Here is a 25,388-nt window from a genome sequence, read left to right as displayed (position 1 = left end):
AGAAACCCGAGCAGGTGCCAGCGAGGCACCCTTCCCCTTTCCTGAACAGCAGTGGTGAAGTGGGAGGGAAGGCAGTTGGCACCCTAGGGTTCCACATCCATACCCCCTGGCCTTGTTTGATGGAAATCTGTTGATTTTGAAGAGTTTGAGAGAGCGATGCTGCATCCACTAGTTTGTTCCCAGCACTGGGCCAGCCAGTGGAGGAGCCACCCCCAAGTGGGTACAGGGTCCAAGCACTTGGGCAGATCTTCCATCTGCTGGGTCACCCCTCCAATTCCTACAACCACCACAGGGTCAAGGGGGACGGGCAAAAGCAGGAGACAAGGCCTCCATCCGGGTCTCCCAGTCAGATGGCAGGGGCCCTCCCAGGGTGCACATGCGCAGCGAGCCGGCTAGCAAGCCAAGAGTCACGCACAGGAGGTGGGAAGTGAATGTCCCAGGCTGTGGCTTCCCCGTTGCTGCTTCCCGTCCTGGAGGAAGCTTCGGAGAGCCACCCAGGCGATCGTTGAGTCCATCAACACACACAGGACTGAGCCAGTCTTGGGGGGGGAGGGGTGTCTGTATGTAAGGGATCCTGGAATCTTCCAGAAGCTTGACCCACCCATTGCATCAACCCTAAGGAGGAACTGCTATCCACCCACAGGGCCCTGCGTGGTGTGTGCACACACGTGGGTGGGAGAGCACGTGTGTTAACAGTTGGAGGGTACTGAGCAAGCAGGAGCAGCACCGTGGTGGGGCGGAAGCCAGGGCAGAAAGAGGCTTTGGGGAGGCGGCCGCCCGCCTTCGCCTGCTGTAATCCGATCCCCAAGAATGTCTGGAGACCAGCCAGTGCCCCCCACCTGGGCCCGAGCCCCTCCCCTGGCAGCCCTGCTGAGCCCTGGGAGAGAGCTGCGGCCCCCGAGGGGGGAGGGGGCTGGTCCCTGCCAACCCTGTCCCCTCCCCCAGGGGTGGGCTGTGAGATCCAGCGGGCTGCCCCCTCCCTTCCAGCAGGGGAGGGCCCCTCGCCTGGCCTGCCTGCTGCTTTTGTCTTTCTCTGCCTAAAGCTGTGGGTTGTTGTTGTTTTAAGGATTTATTTCTGTCCACTGGAAAAGTAGATCCACAAAGGTCTTCCGTCTGATGGTTCACAAGTGGCCACGCCGGCCGGAGCTGAGCCTATCCGAAGCCAGGAGCCAGGAGCCTCTTCCGGTCTCCCCCGCGGGTGCAGGGGCCCAAGGCTGTGGGCCGTCCTCCACTGCTTTCCCAGGCCACAGGCAGGGAGCTGGGTGGGAAGTGGAGCTGCCGGGACAGGAACCAGTGGCCATATGGGATGGCAATGCTTGGAGGTGGAAGATTAGCCAGTTGAGCTATTGTGTCAGCCCCAACTTGTGGACTCTGCCACGGCCCTCCAGTTTGCAGCGTTCCGCGGCCAGATTTGCAGATACTGATGAATGAATGAACTGCCCTTTAGTCCATCCGATGGTAGTTAGTAAACCCATTCCGAGCTCAGCCCTGTGTTGTCCCCACCTTAGGTCTCCAGCACCCAGGGACAGCTTGGAGCATGCTGGCGGGCTTCCCAGCTGGGAAGAGGGGTCCCAGCACAGCGGGACCCCAGCCTGGCCAGCCCTTCTCTAGCCACGCCCCCACCTGTACCCACATAGCACTTTGCAGGTTCTTCCAAGGGCCCGGCAGCCGAGGTGGGGGGCTCGGCAGCCGAGGTGGGGGAGAGCCGAACTGGGGGCGAGCCGAGCTGGGGGAGAGCCGAGCTGGGGGAGAGCTGAGCTGGGGGAGAGCTGAGCTGGGGGAGAGCGGCTTGTTCCACCTGCAGGAGGGCGGGGGTGGAGCCCATATGGGATCCTGGTGCGTTCAAGGTGAGGACTTTAGCCGCTAAGCTATCGTGCTGGGCCCCACTCATTGCCTGTTTATTTCAGAGTCCAGCTGCTGGGGGCCAGGTGAGGGAGGGCCAGGAGTGTGTGTGTGTGTTCACACCTGCCAGCCACCCTAGGAGTGTCACCCATGGTGCACTGGGCCCTGGCAGGAAGCAGGGGGGTGCGATGGGGACCAGCAGTTCCAGGATGCACACCGCACATGGAAGGGCCCTGGGGTGGACAGAGCTGGGCCGGGATCCCCTGGGGACAGGAGGTCAGAGCGCGCGGGGTGGGGCAGGGCTAAGACGGGAACTCTGTCCTTGGAGGGCTGGGGAACCCAGGGCCTGGTTGGACTGTGGGTGTCAGTGAGGGGCCTCCCTTGCAGCCCGTTTTCATGGTGCCCATGATGCGACAATGACCGTGAGGGCAGCTCCAAGGCGCTCACTCTCCCAGCTGCCCAGAGAACCAGGCAGGGCAGACCCAGGGTGCAAAGTGTGGGCGGCCCAGCATGGGGGTGGGGTGCACCACGCCCAGGTGCTAGGGCCTGGGCCCGACTGCCCGCAGCCCTCGTGGAGCCGTGGAGCCGTGCACCTGGCTGGGCCTCAGTTGACCGTCTAGCAAGATGGACACCCTAGCTCTCCAGGTCATTGGTGGCAACTTCGGCACACGTTTCTCTCCCTCCACCCCGCAGCCCCCCAGTCTCTCCAAAGCCAAGGGGGCGGGACACACCCCCGCCCCACCAGGCCCTCGACCCACCATCCTGTTCTCAGGCCGCAGCTCGCACAAAGCCCCGGGCCGATGGCCGCTGAGGGAGGAACCGTTGGCGAAGTGGGGCGGGAGGCGCTCAGGGGTAATTTATCCCCGTCAGACCTCGTCCTCTTCCCACCCACCCACTCCCTCCTCGGGTCCCTTGGCGGCCGGCACCGCCTCCGCCCGGGTCCGGGGGGGACGCAGGGCGGAGCCTCGCGCGTCTGCTGGCCGGGCCCGTCACGCCACCCGGGACGTGCCTTGGCGCCGGGGAGGAGGCGGTGCGCCCCGATCCTCCCCTCTCCAAGTGCGCATCCCTGGACCTGGAGCGGTCACGGGGTGGGGTGGGGGAGACGGGGAAGAGCGCGGGGACCGGCCCCCCCATGACGTCAACCCACAAGGCCGCGCGCTGTTGTGCGGTTTACCGCGCGTCGCCGGGGCAACCGCGGCCGGGGTGGGGAGGAGGAGAGGGGTCCCGCCTCGCCGTGCAAAAGAGCGACGTCACCCATGGCCAATGGCGAGCGGGGGCGGTGAGCTCATCGCGCCGGGCCGAGGCTATAAGAGGGCGCTGGCTGGCGCGCCGCGGGCGCACGGAGCGGCCGCCAGCGGGAAGGGCCGGGCACATCGGCCGGGGGCCCCGAGCGGACGGACTCGGGGGGCCGGGGGGTGGGGGGAGCCCCCCGGGACGCCGCGGCCACTCCCCCCCCTGCGCCCGGGCCGGCGGAGGCGGAGAATGGAGACACCCTTCTACGGCGATGAGGCGCTGAGCGGCCTGGGCGGCGGCGGCGGTGCTGGCGGTGGTGCTGGCGGCGCCAGTGGCAGCGGCGGCGGTGCCGGAGGAGGCGGCAACTTTGGGGCCCCGGGCCGCCTGTTTCCCGGGGCGCCCCCGACGGCCGGCGCCGGCAGTATGCTCAAGAAGGACGCCTTGACGCTGAGCCTGAGCGAGCAGGTGGCGGCGGCGCTCAAGCCCGCTGCGCCCTCGGCCGCCCCGCCGCCCCCGGCCCCGCTGCGCGCCGACGGCGCCCCGAGCGCCTCGGCCCCGGACGGCCTGCTCGCCTCGCCCGACCTCGGACTGCTCAAGCTCGCCTCTCCGGAGCTCGAACGCCTCATCATCCAATCCAACGGGCTTGTGACCACCACGCCGACGAGCAGCCAGTTCCTTTACCCCAAAGTGGCGGCCAGCGAGGAGCAGGAGTTTGCCGAGGGCTTCGTCAAAGCGTTGGAGGACTTGCACAAGCAGAACCAGCTGGGCGCGGGCGCCGCCGCCGCCGCTGCCGCCGCCGCTGCTGCTGCTGCGGCCGCCGCCGCTGCCGCCGCCGCCGCCGGGGGGCCCTCCGGGACTGCGTCGGCCCCGGGCGCCGCGACCCCCGGCGAGCTGGCACCGGCGGCCGCCGCCTCCGAGGCGCCCGTCTACGCGAACCTGAGCAGCTACGCGGGCGGAGGAGGCGGCGGTGGAGGCGCCGGCAGCGCCGGGGGTGCGGCCTTCGGCGCCGACCCGGTGCCCTACCCGCCGCCGCCTCCTCCGGGCGCGCTGGGGCCGCCGCGCCTGGCCGCGCTCAAGGACGAACCGCAGACCGTGCCGGACGTGCCGAGTTTCGGCGACAGCCCGCCGCTCTCGCCCATCGACATGGACACCCAGGAACGCATCAAGGCGGAGCGCAAGCGGCTGCGCAACCGCATCGCCGCCTCCAAGTGCCGCAAACGCAAGCTGGAGCGCATCTCCCGCCTGGAGGAGAAAGTGAAGACCCTCAAGAGCCAGAACACCGAGCTGGCGTCCACGGCGAGCCTGCTGCGCGAGCAGGTGGCACAGCTCAAGCAGAAAGTCCTTAGCCACGTCAACAGCGGCTGCCAGCTGCTGCCCCAGCACCAGGTGCCCGCGTACTGAGCCCGCGCGGGGCGCATGCGCGGCCTCCGCCCGCTCTCTCCCTTCTCTCCCCCCTCCGAGAGGGGCGGACTCACCGGGGAGGGGGGCAGGAGGAGGAAGAGGAGGGGATGCAGCGCGTGGGCGCCTCGGACTCGGAGAGGGGTGCGGTCCTGGGGACCCTCCCCCTTCCTCGGCCCTGTATCACCGCCACCGGGTGCGCCGGACTGGAGAGGGCGCCCCCGGACTCGACAAGCTGGACCCCCTGCTCCTCGGGGGGGCGAGCGCATGACACCCCCCACTTGGCATCCTCGTGCTGCCGCTGGTTCCCACCCAGCCTCCGCCGCCACCGCCGTGCGCGCCCCCAGCCAGCCAGCCCACCCCCTTTCTGGGCACACCAGCGCTGCGGAAACGGGGGTGGGATGGGGCGGGGAGGGCGCAGCCTAAGCTCCTCTCCTCGCTTCCTTTTCTTTTTTCTTTTTAGTCTTTGGTTTTGTTGTTGTTGCCTTTGGAAGAGGAGGCCGGCGTGTTCGAAGCAGCCCTATTTATGTTTTTACTTGGGAACAAACGTTGGTTGTGTGTCTGCGCGCGCGTGTGCGTGTGTGCGTGCGTGTTTCCTTGTGTTGGGTTTTTTAAAGAAATGGGAAGAAGAAAAAAAAAAAAGACTCCTCCCCTTTCCCGGCCCGACTTCCGACGACGCCACCTTGAATCCCGTCCCCCCCTTTTTTTCTTTTCTCTCTGGTTTGGTTTGGTTTGGTTACATTCCTGTTGGTAATCCCTGACTCGCCCGTGTTCTGTTTTCAGTAAAGTCTCCTACGACACCTCGTGTCCTCTCCGCCTCCTGCGCCGTCGGGCTGGGCGGGCCTGGCCCTGGCTGTGCCCCTGACACCCCACGCTCTGCGCCCCACGCCCAGCCGGCTCCGCCCGGGCCGGGAGGGCTCCGCACATGGGGCGCGCGGCGAGCGCCCTCTAGGAGCGCACGGGGTTTCCGGCTTTGGTGTTGGGGTTGGGTGCAAACCCCAGGTCAGGACAGGAAAGAAACGCCACCTTTAGTGTAACTTTTGTCCCCGCGCCCCGGGGCATCTGTGTACCTGTGTGTGCAAAGGGCAGAGGACAAGGGAAAAAAATGATTGCGGGGTTGGAGATAGTTTTTGGCTGGTCTCCCGATGGCTTTGCAGGTGGAACTGATGTTTTCTTTTGGAGGGGGCGGGCAGGGTGTGCCCGGATTCCTGGAGGCCAAAGGTTAGGGGAGGCCCTGGCTCGGAGTGTGCAGGTGTGGCTGCGTGGACTTTGCCCCCAACATTCATGTATTCAGGAAGCTGTGAAGTTGGGGTCACCACAAACCTTGTCCACAGCCTGCCCGCCTTGCCCACGTCCGGCGGCCTTGGCTGGAAGCCCTGAGGCGGCTGGGGGCTGCTGACTGGCCTGGGGACCAGAGGAGAAGGTGCAGAGACGGCTCTTCCAGCTGCTGGTTCAATCCCTAAATGGTGACATTGTTGGAAGCTAAGGGCTCCATCCGGGTCTCCCACTTGGGTGCAGGGACCAAAGCCCTTGGCCATTCCAGGCGCGTGAGCAGGGAGCTGGATGGGGGTGGAGCAGCCCTGATGTGGGATGCTGGCCCGTACGTAGCGGCTGCCGCACTGGCTGTTCCACAATGCCAGGCCCTGTGTACCAATGCAGGCCTTGCCAGGCCTCAGGGAAGCCCCGTTGTGCAGGCAAGACAAGTGCCCCCTCTGCTGTCCCCCACCCCACCCGGTACCATCTATGCTCTCCCAGGTCAGGAGGCAGCAGCCCGGGCTGAGCCACGTCCAGTGATGTGTATTAGCTGGTGAGACTACAAGTTTTAGAGTTATTTGAAAGAAGTCTTCCATCTGCTGGTTCACTCCCCAAATGGCCACAATGGCTGGAGCTGAGCTGATCTGAAGCCAGGAGCCAGGAGCCTCTCCTGGGTCCCCCACACGGGTGCAGGGCCGTCCTCCGCTGCTTTCCCAGGCCACAGGCAGGGAGCTGGGTGGGAAGCAGGGCAGCCGGGACACAAAGCGGCGCCCAGATGGGATGCTGGCACTGCAGGGGACGTTGTAAGTTGCTATAGCTCAGTACCAACCGTACAGGGGAGACGCTTCCCACAAAAAGGGGCTCCCCAGCGGCTGTGGTGCCAGCCAGCCAGAGGGGGTGTTTTTAAAGAGACACGCTTGATGCTAAGTTGAATAGTAAGTCTGCCCTGCCAGTGTCCTCCCCAGAGCCCACCCCCAGGGACCTCCTGCCACCTCCAGGAAGTCGGCTCACCCCGTGGCTCCTCAGCCCTGTCCAGTGTGGCTCAAAGCGCCTTTTCCATCCTGTGCAGAAAGCTGGGGGTCCGAGTTGGGGTCCCCACTGAGAGGCCTAGACCCCTGCTGCGTCCCCCTGAGGGTGCGGGAGAGTTCCAGGCAGCCCGGGCTGTGTGACTTGGGCCCCAGCCTGCTGTGTGTCAGCCCCAGCGGTGACTCACACTGGGCTGCACTCCAGCCCGGCAGGCGGCGGCCCTGGGGCCCCGCGGCCAAGGGCTGCAGCTTGAGGCAACGCCCACTGCACCCCCACCTTCAGGGTCCCCCTTCTGCCTCCCCGGGACACCGCTCAAGGCCCCCATCTCCCTCCTGGCTCCGCTTCAGCCCCCTTGGTCGGTGTCCCCTGGTCACGGGCACTGCCCCTCACTTCTCTGTACGCAGGGCCCACTGCCTTGGGGCGTCTCCCTGTCATTACCCCCCTTAGCCCCTTCCTCCCTCTCCCTGCTCAGCTGTATGGTTTGTTTCTACTTAACAGACCCTCTGCCTCTCCCAGCCAGACCAGGGCAGATCTGCGTGTACAGTAGGCACTCAACCGTTGCTCAAGGTGTGACAGACTGACTGCCTGTGGGTCCAGGCGGGGGTGGGGGTGGGGGTGGAGGGAACGAGCCAGCATGGCCACCACGGCCATAGCTTCAACCCTACCCCGCCCCACCCCCTCCCTCCTGGTCGGGCCTTCTAGAACTCCCTGGCGCTCCTTGGAGCCGTTGGGGGATTGGTTGGCGCATGTTCTGAGGTCACAAAGGCGCCGTGGCACCGGGGTCCCGAGGCTGACCATTCGGGCCGGTGGGTTTGGCTTCGGGGCAGGTGAGTAGGGCTCGGGGAGGTGTGGACACAAGGGCTGTTGGCTTTATCCTCTGCTCCCCGGAGCTGTGAGGGGGTTCCTCCTCTTTGTTGACTCAGTTCATCCTGAGGAATTTGCCACATCTGCCTTGGGGGACAGTGAGGCTGCACCAGAGTCCCGGGGCCTGGTCCCAGCGGGGGAGGGACAGGGAGGAGGTCCCTCAGCCTCTTCCCACGCCCTGTCCTGTCGGAGACCTGCCTAAAGGGGTCTGAGGAAACACGGGTTTATCAGCGGCTATGATGTCAAGCTGAAGGTCCCAGTTGGATGCTTTGGTGGGGGGGTGTGACCACCTCAAGGCAGCAGGTTGGGACCTGGAAGCCACACAAGGCCGTGACCCCAGTGGCTGCAGCAGAGGGAGGGCGGAGAGGGAAGTTTAATCCCACCCCAACACATGGCGTCCTCACATTCTGTCCTCCTGTCCTCCCCACCGCCGTCAGTGGGTAATAAATGTTGAATGAATGAAGGGGCCTGCAGATTCGTGGCTCAACGAAGACGCCGAACACTCCCCCAGCGGGACTCGAACCCGGGGCCTGTGCCTCTGTGCCTCTGGCTTGCTAGGGTCTCCTGGGGTGGGTGAAAGCTCTTCCTGCCTCAGGAAGCCATACTCCAGGCGAGCTGGCTCTCGGCCCTCCCTGCCAGCCCTGGCACTGGGCACAGTGGTTAAGACAGAGTGAGGTCCCCCGCCTGATCCCCGAGTGCCTCCTGGGAAGAAACAGCAGGGAGCTGGTTCAAGTGCTCGGGTCCCCCCTGCCACCCACGCGGGGAGAGCCCGGATGGAGCGCCTGGCTGCTTGACTCTCTGAAATAAAAAGAATAATAAACATAAGGGCGGTAGCTCCTTTGCGATCCTGGCAGACACACGAGCCCCTCTCCTCTCCCACTCTGGCTCGTCTTGTTCCCCTGATGGGCACCTTGACCGTGGGGAGGCGGGGGGAGCTTCCCCTTTCCCCACAACATCTGTGCCCTCCCTGGGGGCCCGCAGCTCCCTGAACTGGGTCGGGGCTGAGCCCTGACCCGCAGTCAACCAGTGACAATAATTGGTGATTGTGAGCAAGCTGGGGCCCCTCCCACCGCACAGGGGAGGAGCCTCCTAGTTGCCCCACCCCACCCCAGCCTGCACACACACACACAAACACACACACACACACACGAAGAGGAATGAAATTCCCCACTAAGATGGGCAAGGGGCTACCCTGCTGACCCCCCACGTCGCCTGCTGCTCGAGTGCCCAAGCCAGGGGTGTCTCATGGGCCTGGGAGGGCGACGGTCCCCCTCCAGGGCAGTGAGCACCCCTGGGCCCCCTTTCCCTGACAAACACTTCCGGATTTGAGAATTTTACCTGGGGCTGCCTCTGCTGACGCCAGACAAGCCAGAGCTACACGTAAGAGCTTACGTGTGTGGCTCCACTGTGCACCTGCTCACGCACGCCGGGCAGGTAACCACCCCAAATATTTAGAGAGAGGGGCTGCTGCTTCACTGTCCAGATGGCCAAGCCAGAGAGCTGGGATCTCCCACGTACTGAGGTCCCACTTTGGCTCGCCATTCCAACTCCCTGATTGTTACCATACACACCCACACACCCCTGGGAGGCAGTGCGTGCTGGCTCCGGGTACTGCCACCGAGGTGGGAGAGCCGGATGGCGGCCCTGGCTCTTGACCCAGCCTGCCCCAGCCCTGACCTCAGTGGCCATTTGGAGAGGGAGCTGGCGGATGGACCATCTTTCCACGAGAAGGAAGGAATTCTTAGCAGTTTTCGTTGGGCGCGATGCTAAGATTTCTCACTAGAGGGCGCCGGCGAGCCAAGCGTCCAGAACGCTTCCCCAGCAGGTGTTTCTCTGCCGGCAACTTGGATGGAAAGTTCTGGGTAGTTCTCTCTGTATTTCAAACCACAGCCCCCATGGCAGCCCACGCACCTGGAAGCCACCTGCCCTGACTCGGGTGGTCACAGATCGGGCATCCCAGGGCTGCCTCAGCCCACCACGTCTTTGCCCCCTTTGGCCAACAGACCACGGAGTCTCCAAGGAGAGCTGAGTCCCTCCCACATTTGCCTGCTTGAGGACTGTGTAGACTTTCCTTTCTGTTTGTTTAGATGTGTGTATTATTTATTTGAAAGGCAGAGTTAACAAATCTTCCATCGCTGGTTCATTTTCCCAAATGCCCACAATATCCAGGACGTGTGAAGCCAGGAGCCAGAATACTTCCTCGGGGTCTCTCAGATGGGTACAAGGTCACCAGGCACTTGGGCCGTCCTCTGCTGCTTTCCCAAGTGCACAAGCAGTGAGATGGATGGGAAGCGGAGCAGCCGGGACTCAAACCGGCATCCATATAGCATGCCAGCTTGCAGGAAGAGGAGCCCTTTTTCCATGGGCCATCTCTGGCTGTTCTGTGTTGTGTCTAACTCAAGTCCCCCTGGGGTGAGCCTGCTGGTGTCTCCCTGCTCCTAACACTCCGTCTTTGGTTGCTGCAGAGCACAGAGCCAGCCCAGAGCGGTGTTGCTGCACGTGGTGGGGAATGAAGAGCTGAAGCCTGCCTCCTCCTCCGGGCTCATCTAATCCTCCAACTCTATGAACTTCCAAGGTAAGACGGTGCCAGGGCTAGGGGGCCAGTTTCTCCAGCCCCAAGGGGGTGTGCCTCCCACTCCAACATGGACATACCCCAGTTCATGTGCACCCCAGGGCTGCAGAATACTGTCCCGGCTCTCTCCATACTCAAGGGACCTCTGAAAGCTAGTTGTATCCTTTCAACGTCTACCATGTATTCACTGACCCATCCAGCCAGCCACCCATCCACCCATTCACCCATTCACCTATCCACCCATCTACCCACCCATCCATCCACCCACCCACCCATCCATCCACCCACCCACCCATCTGTCTACCCACCCACCCATCCATCCACCCACCCACCCATCTGTCTACCCACCCACCCATCCATCCACCCATCCACCCATCCACCCATCCACCCATCCACTCATCCATCCATTCCCCCATCTATGCACCCATCCATCATCTTGTTCATTCTCACTTCCCATCATTCACATTTCCATCTGTACCCCCTTCCTCCTTCCCTCCCTCCATTCCCTCCCCACAGATAGAACTGACCTACCCCAGCACCAAAACAATGCAACCAGCAACACAGCTTCGGTTCACCAGCCAGCCATCACCCAATGGGCAGTGCTTCCTGTTGCCCCAGTCCACCCCTAGTCTCCAAGACAAAGAGGGGAGACCCACACCACAGCCCCAGCATGAGCCCCACCAATCCAAGGAGCATCTCCCACCACCGCCGGCCCAGGACAAGACAGCGGCCTCCCCGCCACACCGCATCCCGCGCCTGCGCAAGGTGGTCGAGAGCCAGGCCTTCAAGAACATCCTGGTGGACGAAATGGACATGATGTTGTCACGGGCGGCCACTCTCATCCAGGCCAACTGGAGGGGGTACCAGCTCCGGCAGAAGCTCATCTCTCAGATGATGGCGGCCAAGGCCATCCAGGAGGCGTGGCGCCGCTTTAACACCAAGCGCATCCTGCGGTCCAGCAAGGCGGTGGTGAAGAAAGCGGCCGCCGAGGAAGCTGACATCCCGTACCATCCCCCTCAGCAGGTGCGTTTCCAGCACCTGGAGGGCAGTCAGGCCCGGCCAAAGCAGCCCATCATGGTTAGCAAAGAGACTCAGTTCCCGTCCTCCGACAGCTTGGCCACCTGCGCCCCTCAGATGTCCCATATTTGCACCACCCCCTCCCAGCGCGCCCCAGAGCCGGCCCCCTGTGCCCCGGGAGTCGCCGGAGTGGCCTTCCTGCCACACCAGACCGTCGCCATCAGATTTCCATGTCCGATGAGTTTCAGTTCCAAATACCAACCGTGTCTGCTGACGGAGACCGTGCAGAGTGCCTGCCTCGTCCGGCACATGGAAGGGGACACCCTGAGAGCAAGGCACGTGACGGCACGTGACGGCAAGCCCGCGCCTTGCCCTCGGTATGGGCAGACAGCCGCCACCCAGGCCCACATGGACACGGAGATCTTCAAGGTCACGCCCGCCCCGTGTCCCTGCCCCACGTCCATGGCCACCAGGCCTCCACCCAAGATCTACCCAACCTGCGTTGCCACCACCAAGGCCTTGGGAAAGAACTATGCTGTGCCCACCATGACAGTCGTGAAGCCCCTGCCCCAGCCGTGCCCGGCGCCCACATTGACCAAAACCCAGGTCCGGCCCATTGCCTCACAGACAAGCAACCCCCCACCGACACGCCCGGCTGGCCTCATGGCCAAGATCCCGCCCCAAGTGTGCCTGCTGGCATCCATGCTCAAATCTCCGCCCCAGGCCCGCCCGCCAGCCGCCTCCAAGGTGCCTCCCCACGCATACCCAGTGCCCGTGGTGCCCAAGTCTTCGCCCCACATACGCCTGGCGACCGCCCCTGCCAAAAGTCCCCTCCAGCCGCCGTGTCACGTGACTGCCGTACCCAAGACCCCCTCCCAGACCTGCCCCTCGGGCTCCTCCATGGCCAAGCCCCCGCCCCAGACGCGCCTGGCCGCCATGATCAACAAGACACCCGCCCAGATCCGCTCGGTGGCCGCCGTCCTAAAGACACTCTGTATGACTCCCCCCGCTGTGGCAGCCAGCAACCTCAAAACCACCCCACAGGCCGGCACAGCCGCTGGGTTCCCTGGCACCGCGTCCCACATCCACCTGAGCCTCCCCAAGACCAAAGTCACGGTCAACGTGAAGCAGACAGCAGGAGCTATTAAGCTGTCCTCGCATTCCTGTTTAGCCGAGGGCAAGAACAAGGCCCCGGGCCGCCCGCCACATCCAGAAGCTGCAGCCCCCAAGACGGTGCCTCCAGCGAGCGAGAAGGTTAAAGTGTGCCCCACGCAGAGGCACATGAAGACGGAGACGGTCGTGTCCAAGACCAACGTGGCCGTGACCAGGCCTACGTCCTGGACCAAAGTGGCCGAGGCCCGGAGCAAACCCCCGCCCGTGCAGACACACACGACAGCTGAAGTCGTGAAGGTCCAGTCGCAGGTGTATGTGCCCGCAGAAGTGGCCATGACCCTGCCACAACCGCAGCTGGCCATCCCGTTGACCAAGGAGGCCCTGTCTCAGACGCACTTGACCTCGCAACAATCCAAGGCTGGGTCCCAAGTGCACATGGCCGCCTCCCTGACCAAGGCGCCCTCACAGGCCCAGCTGACCACCTGCTTGAGTAAGACCGTGTCCCAGACACGCCAGCCTCCAGAGCCAGCTGGGGTCCTGCCTGAGGCACAGCTGGCCTCGTGTCCACCGGCCACCCAGCCCCAAGCTCCGTTGGCCACCTGCCCGAGCAAAGCTGCCCCACCCCGGGTCCATCCGCTCGCCGAGCAGACCAAAATCCTGTCCCAGGGCCGCCTGGCCACCTGCCTGGTGAGGTCATCGCCTCCAATATACACATCCAGCAAGCTGGCCAAGGACTTGTCCCAAGGCCACCTCACTTCATGTACGTGTCCCACCAAGATCTCGTCCCAGGTACACGCGTCCACCCAGCAGGTGCAAGCCGTGTCGCAGGCCCCGCTGACCACCAAGCCCTCCACGCAGACGCACCCGCCTCCGGAGCTGACCGTGGTCCTGCCACAGACGCATCTGATGGCTAGCTGTGCACCAACGCCCATCTCCCACACACAGCTGAGCCCGGGTGCGGCCAAGACACCCTCCCAGATCCACCCGCCCACCAAGCTGGTGGCCAAGACGGCCTCCCTGGCCCACCTCATCACGTGCCTGTCCAGGGCTCAGTCGCAAGCTCATCTGCCGCTCAACCTCACCAAAGCGCAGTCGCACGCACAACTGGCCACCGAGGCATCCAAGGGCGTGTTTGCAGCCCACCAGTCCACCGACCTCAGTGCCAAGACCCAGTCACAGCCCATCCTCGCCCAGTCCAAGGCATCCACCCCACCCTGCCACCACCTTGGCACTTTGCCACGGGCCACGCCGGATGACAGACTGACCATACTGCAGGGCAAGGCCACTCAAGGGCCGCCCCCACCACAGCGTCAGGCGGCTGCGGATGCCCCGGGCATGCTGGTGCCCCTGCTGGCCCCCTCTGGACATATGCCCTGTAACATGGAATCCTGGGGCGACAGTGCCACCGCTCGGACTCCGCTGCCCACAGCCAGCAGCCAGGTCGTGCCCTGTCAGGATGACCTGGCCACCTCCCAGATCGCCTCTCTCTGTGCAGAACTGGCCAGCGTTCTCGGTTCCCAGGAAGACCTCCGGGCTCTGCTGACCAAAGCGCTGGCCCAAGGGGAAGTGCGGGCGGCCCTGAACCAGGCATTGTCCAAGGAGGTGCTGGGCGCCACGGTGGCCAAGGCTCTGCCGCAAGGCATGCTGAGTATGGCCTTGATGAAGGCACTGTCGTGGGGCGAGCTGGGCATTGCGCTGTCACGGGCCTTGGCACGGGGCGAGCTGCGCAACGAACACACGAAAGCCGTGCAGGGCAGACTGGCCGAAGTGCTGAGCAAGGCTCTGACCGAGGAGGAGCGGGCGGCGCTGAGCCAGGCCCTGTGCCAGGGCGAGTTGGGCGCTGTGCTCAGCCAGTCTGTGTCCCAGGCGGCTCTGAGATTGCCCAAGGGCGTGTCTAAAACGGCTGCCGCAGCAGCGGCAGTGGAGGCGGACTTCCGGGGGACCCCGACGGCCTCGTGGGCACCCACGCTGGGGCTCATGCGGCCGCAGCCCAGCAAGGTTAGGGTTTCCTGGGTCGGTGCGTGGGGGGATTTCGCTGTGGGTGGGCATGCCGGGCTGTGGGAGGCCATGGGGGACGGGCCTGCAGCCGGGGTGCTTCTTTGCTGTCCACCACGGGCCTCCATCGGGGTTGTCCACCGTCCTTGCTGCCCTGTGGCCTGGGGGGCCAGGCGGCACAGGGATTTCTCTGCCAGCCTGTTTCTAAGACTGAAGACCCGGAGGGAGCCGGTAATGTGTCCCATCCCCAATTGTCACCCCGTGGCGGGAGGCGGTGACGGCCAGGGGCCACACGTGCGCAGCCCACCGCACCTGCAGCCGTGGCAACCCCTCATTGCCAACGGTGTGGGCCCCAGTATCAACCAGCCATCGGTGACCTATGGCAATGCCCCCAGCTCCCACAAGCCAAACGTGGTCAGCAAGGGAGCCGCCCGGCTGTGGACGTCCGGCGGGGAGGGCAGGGTGGCCTCGGGCAAGCTTCTGAGCGGGGACGGGCGTGGGAGGGCTCCGCATGCCTACTTGTCGTCCCCTGCCTGTCGGGGGACCGCCTGCTGGTGTCAGTCTCCGGGGAGCAGCAGAATCTCCTCCAACTTATTTCCTCACCCCCTGGGGGTTGGCAGTCCCCACAAGCCCTCCCGAGGCTTGGAGGGAAACCCGGGCAGGCTGGCATCCCCCAGCACCAAGCAGGTGTCGGGCAGCATCCGAGAAATGCTCACCAAGATGACCCCTGGCCCCCTGAAGGCAGCCATCACAAACAAGGTGCAGGTGCGCAAGTCCCAAGTGGACTGTGGCTTCTTCCAGGCCAGCTCAGACAGCAGGCTGGTGCCCATCCTGACCCAGACGCCGCCCCCCACTGCCGCCGCCATCATCACCACCGGCACTGACACTGCTGGCGCAGGAAGGAGTCTTGTCCGGGGGCCCAAGCCGGCCCCACCTGCCCCCCAGGAGCTGGTAGCTGGCCACCCTATTTCCATTCTTGGTGAGCTGGTGACAAGCCGGCCGCCGCCACCACTGAGGCTGGAGCCCAGCCTGACCAAGGGCATCCCCCAGGCTGCCATGGGCTACAGCGCCATTGAGAGTAACTCCCAGAGCTCTTTGCAAAGTTATGGTTCACTCAGCCTCTCCACTGTGTCCATGGCCAGTCTGACCACCATCGAGCTGGTGGAGGCGTCCTGGGAGGGCCACGCTGAGGAGGAGGAGCTCCCGCTGGATGCTCTCCTGCCCAAGCAGCCCGGTGCCACCGCCAACGCCACCGGGGAGGTCCAGAGGCAGGAGGGCAGAGGGCGTGGCCTCGGGCCAAAGCCTGCCAAGGGGCCTGAGCTCATACCGATTCTGCGGCACAACTCGGCCTGCAGCCGGCTGACCCTGAGTGTCCACTGGGATGCAGATAGTGACAAAGACAGCTTGGCCTCGTGCCATGACTCCCTGGATCCCGTAGGGATGGGGGCCCAGGACCCCTACAGGGCGGCAATGCATAGGAGCCTATCTATGGGCTCTTTGGTCCCTGCTGCCTACCAGTCACCATTTCTGCCCACCGCCAGCTCAGTCCCAAGCCAGTCCCAACCTACCTTGGCCGGTGGGGTTCCGCCAGGCTTGGCCCAGCTCTCCATGGCTGGGGCGGTGACCCCTAATCTCACCCAGCCATCTGTGGCTGCAGTGGGGGTGCCACCGGGGGTAACACAGTCTTCCGTTCCCAGTGGTGGGGCAATACCTAGTGTAGGCCAATCCTCTGTGGGCGGTGGGGTCGCCCCAAGCCTAGGCCAACCATCAATGACTGGTGGAGTATCTTCCGCTCCAGCCCAGGTATCTACCACCAGTGGGGTACCCCCAACCTTGATCTATCAGTACAGAGCCAGTGAAGTGGACCCCAGCTTGATGGCCACTGGGGCAACCCCTCGGTCACGCCATCCATCTATGGTCAGTGTGGGAGCACACAGCCAAGGCCACCCATCTATGGCCAGTGGGATGGGCCCAAATGGAGCCCAGTCATCTATGGCCAGTGGGGTGACCTCAAGCATGCCCCAATCATCTACAACGAGTGGGGGTACCTCAAGCATGCCCCAATCATCTACAACGAGTGGGGGCACCTCAAGTCTAACTGAATCATCTATGACCAGTGGGGTGTCTTCAAGCCTAGAGCAACCTTCTATGGCCAGTGGGATGGGCCCAAATGGAGCCCAGCCATCTATGGCCAGTGGGGTGGGCCCAAGTGGAGCCCAACCTTCTATGGCCAGTGGGGTGGGCCCAATCCTAACCCATCCATCCATGGCCAGTGGGGTGGGCCCAAGTGGAGCCCAACCTTCTATGACCAGTGGGGTAGGCCCAATCCTAACCCATCCATCCATGGCCAGTGGGGTTGGCCCAAGCGTAGCCCAACCATCCATGGCCAGTGGGGTAGGCCCAAGTGTAGTCCAACCATCCATGGCCAGTGGGGTGGGCCCAATCCTAACCCATCCATCCATGGCCAGTGGGGTGGGCCCAAGTGGAGCCCAACCTTCTATGGCCAGTGGGGTGGGCCCAATCCTAACCCATCCATCCATGGCCAGTGGGGTGGGCCCAAGTGTAGCCCAACCATCCATGGCCAGTGGGGTGCGTCCATACTTAGCTCATCCATCCATGGCTGGTGGAGTGTCCTCCGGCCCATCTCGTCAATCAATGGTCAGTGGAGTCACAACCCTAGCCCAACCACCTATACCCAGTAGGGTGGCTTCAAACCTAGATCATTCATCTATGGTCATTGGAGTGGCCCCAAGCCCAGCTCAGCCATCTACAGCCAGTGGGTTAGCCCCAAGGTCGCAACCTCCTCCCGTGGCCAGTCGGGTATCCCAGGGCATAACTCAACCATCTGTGGCCAGTGAGTTTTCCCCTGGACTACACCAGACATCTGCCATGAGTAGGGGAGCCCAAGGCCTGGATCTGCCACCTGTGGCCCCTGGGGCAGCCCCATATGCAGGCCAGTCGACAGTGGTCAATGAGATGGTTCCACCCTTTGCCCAGCAATCAGTGGCCACTGCAGGGTCCTTTCCCATTCACACACAATCTGTTACCCGTGATGCAGCACCAAGTCTAGGATATCCACCTGTGGCCGGTGGGGTAGGGCCAAGCATAGCCCTGTCATCTCTGGCCAGTGGAGTGTCCCCCAGCCTAGCTCGCCAATCTATGGTCAGTGATGTGGGCCCAAGTGGAGCCCAGCCATCTCTGGCCAGTGGGGTGGGCCCAAGCATAGCCCAGCCATCTCTGGCCAGTGGTGTGGGCCCAAGCATAGCCCAGCCATCTCTGGCCAGTGGGGTGGGCCCAATCCTAACCCAGCCATCTCTGGCCAGTGGGGTGGGTCCAAGTGGAGCCCAGCCATCTCTGGCCAGTGGAGTGGGTCCAAGTGGAGCCCAGCCATCTCTGGCCAGTGGGGTGGGTCCAAGCATACTCCAGCCATCTCTGGCCAGTGGGGTGAGCCCAATCCTAACCCAGCCATCTCTGGCCAGTGGTGTGGGTCCAAGTGGAGCCCAGCCATCTCTGGCCAGTGGGGTGGGTCCAAGCATAGCCCAGCCATCTCTGGCTAGTGGGGTGGGCCCAATCTTAACCCAGCCATCTCTGGCCAGTGGGGTGGGCCCAATCCTAACCCAGCCATCTATGATCAGTGGGGTGGGTCCAAGCATAGCCCAGCCATCTATGGTCAGTGGGGTGGGCCCAAGTGGAGCCCAACCTTCTATGGCCAGTAGGGTAGGCCCAATCCTAACCCAGCCATCCATGGCCAGTGGGGTGGGCCCAAGTGTAGCCCAGCCTTCTATGGTCAGTGGGGAGGGCCCAATCCTAACCCATCCATCCATGGCCAGTGGGGTGGCCCCAAGTGTAGCCCAACCATCCATGGCCAGTGCAATATCCCCTGGCCTGGTTCGTCACTCCATGACCAGTGGGGTGTCCCCGATCATGGGTCAACCATCTGTAACCAGTTGGATGGCACCAAGCTTAGCCTATTCATCGTTGGTTCTGGGTGTCCCCCCAAGCTTTGCCCAGCCTCATATGGGCCTGGGGGTGATGCCCAGCCTAGCTGAGCCATCTGTGACCAGTTTGGCCCAGACATACTCCTCCAGCCGGGTTGTCTCCAGGCCAGCCCACCCATCTCTAATTCAGCAGGGGATTCCCAGGCTCTCCCAACCTTCTATGGATGTGGCCCACCCACCCATGGCTGCCAGGCTAACTTCTAGCCTATCCCAGCCTTCAGTGCTCAACGGGATGGGTCGTGGTCTTAGCCAGCCAGGTTGGATCTCCAGGGTGGACCCGTGTCTGTCGCCTCCTAGGGTGAAGCCCACGTCTGTTGTGATTTCTGTCAGTCCAGGCAGGCAGTACCCATGTGTGCCAGGAGGTGGTGGCACAGGCCACGGTCTGAGCCAGTCGCCTCTGGGTTTCGAGGTGGATGAGTGTCGCGAGCCCCTGTTAATGACGGGTATGCTGCCGCACCTGCAGGACGCGGTCGCCGAATTGGAGCAGGCGCCACTGGGCTTCCAACAGTCCCCTCCCATCTGTGGCCGGCAGTCTAGCATGGTGACCGTGTCTACGCCAAACCTCTATCACCTGTCGGTGACTAATGAGAATGAATGCTGTGTGGCTCAAATGCCCACCAAAAGGCACCGGGTCCCCTTCCGGCGCATGGCAGCTGGCCCTCCCCAGGCGCCCATGGGGACCACCAGCATGTTCCTGGGCGTGCCCCAGGGGGCTGCTTTGGCAGATGTCCCTCGCAGAGGTGTGGCCACCTCTATGGGCCGGAACCTGGCCCAGGTGCCCGAGGGCAGGGTCCCCATGGCGCCCCAAATCTCAGAGGCGGCCACCCCTTTGGTGGTAGGTGAAAGTCCTCCCCTGGAGTCTGGCCTCTTTCAGGCTGCGATGGTCAACCAGTCCAGCTTGTCTGTGAGCAGCGTGGGCCCCAGCGTCTCGCAGGTCAATGTGGCCCTAGACCCGTTGACCATGGCTGCCCGCCCCAGGTACATCAGCCCGCATGATTTGCTCATGGCCGAGGCAGGCGCTGATCTCGGCTCGGGTCCTGGAGGCAGCAGGGTGGCCATGGCCATGACCCCAGGCTCTGCAGCCAGCGGTGTGACCCTGGGCCTCCCCTCAGGGTCTGTGATCAGAGGTGTGGGACAGGGTCTCCCACCAAGCTCCCTGCCTGCATCTTACTCCCCAGATTCCACAGCCAGCGTGGTGGCCTACGGCTTACCCCGGAGCCCTGTGGTCAGTCGGGTGCCCCCTAGTGTTGTGTCCATGCCAGGTGCCAGCAGAACATCACAGGGTCCGTCTGGGGGGCCGATGACCCCCGTGGACTCCCTGGGGGGTAGGCCGCTTAGTTCTGGGGCCCACAGTCTCCCACAAGCATCCCTGCTCATCGGCCTCACCCCCAGTCCTTACCACGGGTCCGTGGCCAGAGAAGGACGGCACGCCGGTTCCTTCCAGGCATCCCAAGCCAACAGCCTGGCCCCGACCCCAGCCGCGGCTCCCTCCGTGGGCAGGAGCTTGTCCCGTAGGATTCCCACGGTGCTGTCGCTGGCCTCACAGTTTGGCCAGGACCCTGAGCTCATGACCTTTGGCACCATCGAGGAGCAGCCCCCCGCCGAGGCCCAGGGGCAGTATGATGACGCCCTGTCTCACTTGTCAGGTTCCAGCGCTGAGTCCCTGCACTCCGAGGTCCTCGAGGCCACCCCGTGGATGTACCCCGGTGCCCAGGCCGTGGGTGGCGGCGTTGATAATGACCGTGGGCTCCCATTGGAGCAAGAGGCTGTCAAAAGCCAGATGGCCTTCAAGGAGGCAGCTCCCAGTCTGGCCGGCATGGGCGGAGGTGGTTCCCCCATCTCTTATCAGTCCCCCAGCCTGGCCAAGCGCTCCATGGCCAGCAGTGGGGAGCCGACCACCGTGCCATCCATGCTGGCTGGCAGCAGGGCGCCCCCTAGCGGTCCCCTGATCGTTCCTAGTGGCCTGTCTGGTGCGACCACCCGGTCTGCAGCCAACAGGACCAGGGGTCAGGCGCAGGTGCCCGGGATAGCAGAGCCACCATCTACTTTCCAATGGGAGCCCGTGGCAGCTGCATCTTCCATGGCGTCCAGATCCCCCCATCAGTCAGCCCACGGCAGCACCATGGCTGTCACGCTGCCCCCAGGATCCATGGCCAAGATGGGGAGCCCACAGCTGCCTCCCCAGAGACCCAGCATCCCCAGCACGGTCTCACAGGGGTCTCCCTATGGGCCCTCGGTCCACAAGTTGAGCTCCTTCCAAGCGGGAGCTGACCCAAGACCCACATCCGGGACTTCGACCCCAGGCAGTCCAAACCCGTTAAGCCCACGCAAATCCTACAGATCCGTGCCCGGCAGCATTGTCGCCGAGCTAATGGATGAGGCCACGGCCAAGGCCCTACCCACGCTGCAGGGGCAGAAGCAACCGTCCCAGGCTCCTCCAGGGGGTGGCCTGAAGCAGGCAGTGGGGGGCACCAGCACTACCTCTCAGGGGGCGGACATCGTGCCCAACATTTCCTCGGGCCCTGCCACGCCCAGCGCCCCCATCCCCCGGCTGCCCCCGGGCGTCCGAAGGGTCTCCCTGGGCTATGAGTCTTCCCCCAGCGGCTCCCGAAGGCCCCTGCTGGAGGACGATTCCCAGGAGCCCCTAAATTCCACACCCAAGTACCCCAAGTCGTCACTGGTCTCTGCCATTCTACAACGCCGCCGCAGCTCCCAGGGCTCGTCTGGGCGAGCCCGCAAGTCGTCCATTACCCCAAGTGCCGCCGTGTCAGGCCAGGCCTCCCGCGGGACCCCCAGTGCCACCGTGCCAGGCCAGGCTTCCCGCGGGACCCCCAGTGCCACCGTGCCAGGCCAGGCCTCCCGCGGGACCCCCAGTGCCACCGTGCCAGGCCAGGCTTCCCGCGGGACTCCCAGTGCCACCGTGCCAGGCCAGGCTTCCCGGGGGACCCCAAGTGCCACCGTGCCAGGCCAGGCTTCCCGCGGGACCCCAAGTGCCGCTAGCACCTCCTGGTATGCCAGATCATCTGTCACCCCCTCCCTGCCCCAACCCCAGGCCTCCCACAATTCCACCGTCCATCAGCTGCCACCGCAGCACCAGCAACCGCCGCCACCCCTGACCACCCCATATGCCGCCCGCGGCCAGGCCTGGTACAACTTCTCCAACTCGGCCATCCAGCGCCGAAGCACGGCCCCACTGACCCCCAGTGTCCTCCAGGGCCCCGTGGATGCTGCTGGCGTGGCCGCTGGCCAGTCGTGGAACGCGGCAGTCCCCAGCGTCGCCGTCAGGCCCATGGCTTCCCGCCTCCCTGCTGCCACCACCAATTCCGGCAGCGACAGCTCCGCCACGCGGGGAGCTTGGGACGCCGTGGGCGGTGAGGTGGCCACGGACCCCAGGCAGTTGGGCGACCTGGTCGTGTCGGTGCAGACCATGGAGAGACTCATCACCCACGCAGTTATCACCATCCAGGCTTGCGCCCGTGGCTACCTGGTACGGCGCACCGTGCGACTGTGGCACCAATGGGCCACCATCATCCAAGCCACGTGGCGCGGCTACTGCGTGCGCCGGAACCTTGCCCGGCTCTACCAAGCCACCACCACTATCCAGGCCGCCTGGCGAGGCTACTGCACCCGCCGGCAGCGTGCCCACCAAGTCCTGCTCCCCGCCGTGTGGGCCCAGATGAGCGCCAGGGCTATGGACCACTCCAAGAGCATCACCGATTCAAGCGGCGGGGGTGGCCTCCGTTCGGCCTCGGAACACCGCTGCTTCCAATCCTGCCGGCCTCATGCCTGCAACTTCTGCCAGTCGTTGAGCAATCCCGGACTGGGCAACCCGCCGAGCGTGGTGATGCTGGTGGGCAGCAGTCCTCGCACTTGCCACACGTGCGGCCACACCCTGCCCACCAGGGTGGTCCACGGCATGGGCCGCAGCGTCTCCAGCAACCAGGGCACCGCCACGCAGTGGACCTACAGTGGCCAGCTGGGTCCCCAGAGCCCCCGGCAGATCTGTGGCCGGGCCAGAGCGGCCACGGCCATCCAGTCCGCCTGGAGGGGTTTCAGGATCCGCCGACAGCTCCGGGAGCAGCAGACGGCTGCCAGGATGCTGCAAGCCACCTGGCGGGGCCACTACACGCGCAACAGCCTGACCACCGATGCGCTCCTGGACTCGGGGGGCCCCTGGGACCACTGTCGGAACCCCAACCGCAGCGTCTCCAGGACCACGCAGTGGCCCGGCGTCTAGGCCCTCCAGCCCCTGCCCCGGGGGTCCTGGGAAGGCCACATGGCGCCCTGTCTGGGTGTGGTGAATAAATCTGTCACAGCCAGGATCCTGTTGTGTTGTGTGTGGGGCTCGGGGAGATACGGAATGTTCCAGAAGGAGGTGGGGTCTTTCGCTTCCCCATAGCCTCCACCCATGCACTTTGAGGTGTCTGCAGCCAGGCCGGGGACCCCTGAGTCTTTTCCTAGAGGCCAAGGGTGGCCACCTGGACTCACAGGTGTTACCACAGCGTAGGGGGCAGGGCATGGAGGACATCGAGAACTTCGGGCAAAGCAGGATTCCAGATTAATTTTGGTGCAAAAAGAGGCTGCTTGCAGTACATTTCCCCCCATAATATGTATTTTCTGGGGATGGTAGGAGGGCCCTCTTGTACATGGCATGTCGCAAGTCCCACGTCTTACCGGGGGCTATTATGGCTCAGTCTGATACCATATATACCTATTCTGGTTGCCATGCATGCCAGCAGTAACAGTAGCCTTGCCCATTGCTGGCTTGCCCCCCAGTGCCAGCTCACATTCACCAGTGGAAGCAGTGGCCCAATAAGGGAGTCCCCAAAATTCCCTTACCAGGCCCACTCCTAACACCGGATCTTACGTGTGCCAGCAAAGCTTGCCCTAGTCTGAGATGGCCCATCCCGGTCTCAGCATTGGCCAGCAGGTGCTATAGCCTGGTTCAGCCTGCCCCCAGACCCAGTTCACACATGTGCTGATGGGAGCTGCCGCCCAGCAGGGCAATCCCCGGAGGTCTTCCACCAGGTCCATTCTCAGCTCTGGTCTTGCGTGTGCTCATGGGCGCTTTGCTCCAGCCTGGCACGGCCCACCCACAGTCTCAGCTCTTGCTGGTGGGTGTTGCAGCCCAGTCCATCCTAGCCAGGAATGGCCTACACCCTGTCTTGATTTTGATGAGTGTCAGTGGGTGCGGTGACCTGACCCAGCCTGGCCTGTCCCCAGATCCAGCCCGCACAAAAGCTGACCAGAGCTGCAGCTCTGCCTGGCCCAGCCCACCCGACCCCCAGCCCTGGGCTCCCTTGTTCTCCAGAGGCAGCTCTGGACTGTTAGGGGAGTTCTCCCTTGCCCACCTGCAAGTGCAGTGGGCCCGGCTGTTGAAGACCCCAGAAGTCATTTCCCCCCTACCCTCCTGTTGAACACGCTCTCAGCTGCCCCAACTCCAATACGTTTGCAGACCGACTTTCCTGGGGCAACCAGCAGCCCCCCAGCCTTGGGGCCAGGGTGGCGAGTCATGGCCTGGGGTTTTCCTGCCTTCTCGACTTAAAAAACCAAAAACCAAAACAAAACAGCAACTGGCAACCTGGTATGGTTAACACATTTGGGCATTGACCAGGCCCAGCAGGCACATCAGCTGCTAGTCGGTGTTCTTCCGACCTAGGCAGGTGCCCACAGCTGGGGGCACGTGGCATCCCCTCACACCGCCTCACACCCAACACCCAGCAATCCCCAGGCTCTTCAGGCTGCTGCTGTGGGCACCTTGCTCTAGAAACGCTGGAAGGTTCTAGTCACATCCTTACGGGGAAGCAGGTGGGGGTTGATACTGGCTCCTTGGAGTCAGGGGAGGAAGTGGGAAGGACCTGGGGACCAGCTGGCTAGAAGGAGGCACAGGAAGTTTGGGGTACTCTTGGTGGGGGAGGGGAAGAGGACAGGGTGCTGTCCTAGGCACCCATGGCAGGGCAGGGGTCCCCGAGGGTTGTTTAGGGCACTAAAGGTCCAGATGCAGAAAGATGTGGTGATGGGGCAGGGGCAGGGAGGACAGGGGCGCCTCCCAGTGCCCTCGTGTCTCTGACACAGCACACAGTTCCACGCACTGCCAGCAGGGCGCACGTGCGAGCAGCTCTCGGGAGTTCTGACCAGGCACCTGCCCAGGGCACTCACCTGGGCAGTGCGCACGGTGGGCCCGGCCCGGCGCAGGCATGGCGGGCTCCCGGCCCCCGCTGCTGCTGCTGCTGGTTCTCATGGCAGCAACAGTCCCAAATGAGTCTTCTACAAACAGTCCCACTACAGGTAAGTGCAGGTAAGCGGGAGGCGGGGTTTCTAGGAAACCGAAAGTGACCCACCCCAAGGCCGCCACTCCAGCGTGGCAGGGAAGCCGGCTGCCCCGCGGTCGGTCCAACTGCTCAGACCCCAGAGGGACACGGCACAGAAGCCCAAGGTTACGACCAGTGGTTGGAAACCTTGAGCTCACTGGCTCCTGTGGGTAGTTCTTCTTGCTATCCGCCTGCCTTCCCTCCTGCTGTCTCTGAGACATCAGGGGAGAGAGGGAGAATGCTCCCCCGGCTCACCCAGCGGACAGCTGAGCAAAAGCTGGCCCCATTTCACTGCCCAGAAACATCTGACGCTACCTCCAGCCAGCCTGGGGTGGGAGCAGGTGACGACCAATGGACAGACTAGTCCTGTACCTGGTCCTGCGCCGCCTCGCCCAGGCGCCTACTGTGTGCCCAGCACCGAGTAGGATTCTTGTCTGCTGCCGTTGCCTCCTGGAAGCCCCACTGGGTTTCCTTCACCCACTCTTAACTCCCCAGGGCACAGAAACCTCTCATGGGAAGCGGTGGGTGGCAGCTTGGGGCGGCTGTCGCCCCCTCGGCCTCCTCGAGCTCTCCAACGGCCTTGGGCAGGGAGTCTTCTGCCCCTCAGCTCCCCCCACACACACCCTCCCCCATCCTCTGGCCAGGCCCTCTATCTCAGACCCTAGGCCTCTTTGCCTCCCTGTAAAATGGGGGTGAAGCCCCCTCACATTCCATTCCTCTCCAGGACCCAGCTGCTAATGCCTGCTGGCCGAGGAGCAGGGGGTG

At 63.9% G+C, this 25,388-nt stretch overlaps 2 protein-coding genes across 4 annotated transcripts; both read left to right on the top strand.

The window, feature by feature from the left end:
- Positions 1-3,215: 3,215 nt before the first annotated feature.
- Positions 3,216-5,273, top strand: JUND (JunD proto-oncogene, AP-1 transcription factor subunit). 3 transcript variants are annotated; one of them, XM_040990887.1, is made up of 2 exons: positions 3,216-3,388; positions 3,434-5,273. In XM_040990887.1, exons 1-2 carry the CDS (start codon positions 3,325-3,327, stop codon positions 4,474-4,476), a joined length of 1,107 nt encoding a protein of 368 aa, XP_040846821.1. In that variant the 5' UTR covers positions 3,216-3,324; the 3' UTR covers positions 4,477-5,273. The 3 variants fall into 3 exon arrangements, with proteins under 3 accessions (XP_040846821.1, XP_040846820.1, XP_040846819.1); XM_040990886.1 differs by having other exon boundaries at positions 3,216-3,391; positions 3,431-5,273; XM_040990885.1 differs by having other exon boundaries at positions 3,216-5,273.
- A 3,761-nt stretch (positions 5,274-9,034) lies between these two features.
- On the top strand, positions 9,035-22,549 carry IQCN (IQ motif containing N). The gene is given in 6 exon segments (XM_040990255.1): positions 9,035-9,051; positions 10,083-10,192; positions 10,706-10,812; positions 10,814-12,583; positions 12,629-14,317; positions 21,527-22,549. Coding segments are annotated over 5 exon segments (4,602 nt in total). The 5' UTR covers positions 9,035-9,051; positions 10,083-10,179.
- Positions 22,550-25,388: the final 2,839 nt, after the last annotated feature.

The sequence above is a fragment of the Ochotona curzoniae genome, unplaced genomic scaffold (genome assembly GCF_017591425.1).
Source record: "Ochotona curzoniae isolate NIBS_2020 unplaced genomic scaffold, NIBS_Ocur_1.0 contig_605, whole genome shotgun sequence".
Classification (NCBI taxonomy): Eukaryota; Metazoa; Chordata; class Mammalia; order Lagomorpha; family Ochotonidae; genus Ochotona; species Ochotona curzoniae.
This window is presented reverse-complemented; position numbering and strand designations above follow the sequence as displayed.